The sequence below is a fragment of the Berghia stephanieae genome, chromosome 2 (genome assembly GCF_034508935.2).
Source record: "Berghia stephanieae isolate SIO BIC M18660-M18661 chromosome 2, UCSD_Bste_1.3, whole genome shotgun sequence".
Taxonomy (NCBI): Eukaryota; Metazoa; Mollusca; class Gastropoda; order Nudibranchia; family Aeolidiidae; genus Berghia; species Berghia stephanieae.
In genome coordinates, this window is record NC_088361.1 from 56,124,428 (window position 1) to 56,129,427 (window position 5,000).

The 5,000-nt window shown below is 28.6% G+C and overlaps 1 protein-coding gene and 1 long non-coding RNA gene across 3 annotated transcripts in view; one reads left to right on the plus strand and one right to left on the minus strand.

Annotated features, from left to right (window-relative positions):
- LOC144965197 (uncharacterized) overlaps positions 1–5,000 on the minus strand; it is a 567,438-nt gene that overhangs the window by 130,290 nt on the left and 432,148 nt on the right. The gene's annotated exons all lie outside the window — the stretch shown is intronic.
- LOC144965192 (uncharacterized) overlaps positions 1,556–5,000 on the plus strand; it is a 17,693-nt gene continuing 14,248 nt past the window's right edge. Inside the window, exons 1-3 of one of the 2 annotated variants that reach the window (XM_078900266.1) lie at positions 1,556–1,869; positions 4,077–4,230; positions 4,770–4,991. In XM_078900266.1, coding sequence (XP_078756392.1) covers positions 4,078–4,230; positions 4,770–4,991 — 375 coding nt within the window. In that variant the 5' untranslated portion in view covers positions 1,556–1,869; position 4,077. The remainder of the gene's footprint in view (positions 1,870–4,076; positions 4,231–4,769; positions 4,992–5,000) is intronic. The other variant, XM_078900267.1, reaches the window with a different exon arrangement.

Consider the following 5,000-nt stretch of genomic DNA (forward strand, 5'->3'; position numbering starts at 1 on the left):
CATCGTCAGGACTGTGTGTTACATGAGTTTGGTTTGTATCTATCTATCTATCTATCTATCTATCTATCTATCTATCTATCTATCTATCTATCTATCTATCTATCTATCTATCTATCTATCTATCTATCTATCTCTTGTCTGCCTCTCTTTCTGTTAATCTATTCTTACATTTATCGTTTTTATTGTTTGTTAGTTACACGTCTTTCCATCGGCAGTTCATTACTTATTTGAAGGCTTTGTTTACTTTTCCTCTTTTTTATTTTAAATATGTTTATCTTAAGACAATATCTGTAATATGAGGAAACTATTGCTCTTAACCAAGACTAAGCTAGTGCTCTAATTTCATTAATAAAGATTTCGACTCAATCATTAACCAATAAGAACACACACACACACACACACACAAAACACACACACACACACACACGCGGGTGCGCGCGCCCATGCACACATTATCAACAACACACAAAGCATGATACCATGCCGTAGGCTATTCGTGACCACACAAAGCCCGGGCATTTTAATGGCCAACAGACGCATGTGATTAGATCTGACCAATCAGAATCTTTCATTGTTAGGGAAAATTCTAGTCTTGGATACAGCTTTTAAAGTTCATTATTGGTTGAACCACGTAATTGTAGAATCAGCGATGCATTCTCTGAGATACATTGTTACAGAACCGCCCTTTTGCTGTGATATCTTACATGCTGTTGGTCGAGGAAAGGACTCAGTGTTATTAAGCCTTAGAAAGGGTGGCTGTCTGAGAGAAAGTCAACTCTCGTTTTGAATGTGTCACTGATAGTTCCATTTCTAAACTTGAAGTTTATATAACTTATTGACAATTTTTATGTTAAATTATTATGTTTTTCATAGAAATATGATTGCTTCGAGGCGTTGGGTCACGTTTGAGGCTGTGGTATCATACCTCATCATAGTTCTTTCAGGCGTCTCAATGATGGAGAAACCAATTTGATAATTAATACAATAATAAAGTTATTTGGTTTATGAATTATTTCAATTTAGTATTGAATAGTTCAGTTAATATTTGTCAAAATGTTCTTCGGGTCCAGAATTTAAATGTGAGTGGCCATATTAGGATTATCTATATGGGAAATGATTGCAAATCTTAGCTATTCTAGTTTTTTTATAAACCAAATTATGTACTGCCAAGTAAACAATTTAAACTAGCTTTTCTCATAAGGCTCTAACAAGTCAAAGACTTGTTTAGTACGAACTCGACTATTCTTTGAAAAATTAATAAAAAAGAAAAGAAAACATAAAAATGTACCCAATGACAATAGAAACGAAACATAATTGTGTATAACAAAAAACACATTTACCTCATCCCCCACCCCCTTTCTCCATCCACATGAAAACAAATCAATTCGTCGATGCCATTTGATTATGGAAATGCCACAGTAATTAACACGATATAAACACTTGATAAGTAGAAATCTTACTTGTTAAAAAGGGTGGTAAACATAAATTAAAGCTTATAATGTCAACGTATTGCTCTATTTCTATTGTTATGTAACTACGCAATATTCAGATCAGTAGTGGAAATCTCAATTTACTCGGTGACTAACCAAAATTAATTACGATTGGCGAGTTATTGAGGGCTTTGAAAAAAAGACTAACAGATAGATAAACAACCTATAAATTTACACTAAATAACTCGGTATATTATAGCAATTATTTATTGGGATTGGTAAAACATCTGGCATCGTAAGATTCGGTCTCGTAGGACTTTCTACTTGGTGTATATATAAAGGCGCTGCTTGGATCAAGAAAAACATCATTTTTCAGCTCGGAGTGAAGCTCAACGTTTGATTCTAAACTCTTCAGCTCATTACTGACTAGAATATTAACGTGAGTATGACTTTTTAAAACACATCTATTCTTGTTTGGTTAATATATATAATATATATATATATATATATATATATATATATATATATATATATATATATATATATATATATGTAATGAATACATAAAAATAAATAAATAAATAAATAAATAATAAGTAAATGAGAATAAATAAAAAAATAAATACATATATGATAAGTAAATGAAAATAAATAAATATATAATAAGTACGTGAATATAAATAAATAAATATATACAAGAATATATAATAAGTAAATGAAAATAAATAGATAAATAAATAAATAAATGAATAAATAAATAAATAGATAAATTTAAAAAATATAATAAGTAAATAATAATAAATAAATAAATAAATAAATAAATATATAATAAGTAAATGAAAATAAATATATAAATAAATATATAATAAGTAAATCAATCAATCAATCAATAATTTTAAAAAATTTAAAAAAAGACACAAACTGAAAACTATAATAAAGTCAAACACAGCCTAGATCAATAATATTTCATTCAACCGGAAATCATATAGTTATACTGTTAATAATAACAATGATCATAATAATGATGGTGATGATAATAATAATGATGATGATAATAATAATAATAATAATAATAATAATAATAATAATAATAATAATAATAATAATGATAATAATAATAATAATAATAATAATAATAATAATAATAATAATAATAATAATAGTAATAATAATAATAATAATAATAATAATAATAATAATAATAATAATAATAATAATAATAATAATAATAATAATTGTTTTTAAATATTGTAGCATTATACATAAATTATGTTAAAACAAAGCAAGCGTCGGTGTGCTGATGAATCTCTGGTAATATAATAAATTCCAACAAAACTAATGTCTCTGAAGTTTTATTTTGAATGTATCAAGATCTAGTTTGCCCATATTGCCATTCTCTGGAAGAAAAAAAAAAACACACTTCAAACATTTTGGTTTATTGATCTATGACGATGTGGCTCATCTTGTCAAATCTCTCAAATGTGGAACTTCAGTGGAGTCCCAGGTTTAAACGTTTTTGATAACTTGAGGGTCATTTAATCAATCATATAATATGAGGCGTATGTAAAATGTCTTTACTTAAGATAGGGTGTTAATGGTAGCGAATGCTATGTATGTATGTATGTATATATATATATATATATATATATATATATATATATATATATATATATACATATATATATATATATATATATATATATATATATATATATATATATATATGTATGTCTATGTGTGTGGGCGGGTGTGTGTGTTCCTCACGACAAATCAGTAAAATGGTTCAATAAATCCAGTACCTGAGAACATATCTGGAATTTGACCGCTATAAAAATATTTTATCTTACCTATTTTGTTTTACAGCTGAACATAGAACTTACCCGTTTTAAATGCCTTATACAATGACATGTTACTAGATAATCTCAACTAGAATGGTATTGAACACTTAGACACAGACAAAGTATTTTAAAAATTGATAAAGACAATGGGAACAAATGTCCATGTTGCAATACAATGTCAAATTAACAATCATAGAATATTGAGGATAATGAAAGATGTTAATATATAAATTGAAAATATACACAATTTGTAGCATAATGGAAAAAAGAATTAATAATACATAAGTCTCAGACATTAACTCTCTACGCAAACCATGAAATAGAATTTTGTAGTCTTTTACTACACCTATTTACTAGTCATTATATATAAGAACAAGCCATGGTATCACGATGTAATGCACGTATAACAACCCTTTCATTTCCATCTTAAGTTAATGGATGGGATTCTTTTCAATGTACCATATTGAGATATTTGATCTGACATATTATATATATATATATATATATATATATATATATATATATATATATATATATATATATATATATATATACATGATAACTAAACAATTAACCAGCTAAACTGTTGTACTCTGGATGAACATGTATTGAACATTTGGCAAAAATATCTCCTTCTTCAATATCATTCGACTTAAATGACCCGCACCTTGGCAAAAACTCTCAAACTAAGATGAGGGTCATTAAATCAATCGATATTTGAAGGACGAGTTTTCTGGCCAAATTTTTAAAAACAAGTTTTTCCAGAGCACGTTAGTTAACTGGTTAATATATATTTTGTTCAACACAGAATGTATCCTCTATGCATCTTGCTGGCTCTGTCCATGCTGTGTCAGGGAGGTTTTGGATGGGGTCAATCCGAACGTGACCTCGTTCTTAAAATGCACAACGACTATAGGAGAGAGCACGTCCAAAACAAGGGAGCTTGTCACATGAACAAAATTGTAAGTTGGTTTATCTTAAAGCATTATAAGATATTAATATACCCCTCTTAGCTATGACACCGAAAAAAAGAGATCTCGATTTACTCAGTTGTTACAACTGAAAACTTATGAGACAGCCCTATCTTTGCAAAAAGTATGCCTTGAAAATGAAATATTAAGGAGTTTCTGAACAGGTTGAAAAATCAAATACCGAATCTGGTTTTCAGAGAAAAAAATACGAATACTTAATCTAAAATATGAAAGCCTTTTTAACATCTTTTTCTTTTATGCGCAAAGGAATAAAATTCTCCTTCTATTTTTCTAACAAAAACTGTCTGAAATGATATTCTTACAGGATATTCCATTTCTGAGCTTTTTATCTGATGTTTATCATATCCAAATTAACAACCTATCTATTAATGTTGAAGTTCATGTTATATACACGTGACATTGCTCTGTCTTGATTAAAAAATTTAATTCAAATTTTATGCATTCAACAATTAAAAGCAAAAGGTTTGTAAACTTAAAACAGTATTTCCATCCTTCTTTTTATCCGCCAGGAGTACGACCAACAAATGGAAAACGCTGCAATGGCATACGCCAAAAATTGTCAGTACAAGCATAAATTCGACAAGTATGGTGAGAATTTCGCCTACAACACGAACGCGGGATCCGACTCTTCTCTGGCAACAAATGCTGTCAAAAGCTGGTACGGGGAGATTAAGGACTATAAGTATGGTCAAAATGCTTGTGGTCCCACTAACACCTGCCATTACACACAGGTTAGTCTA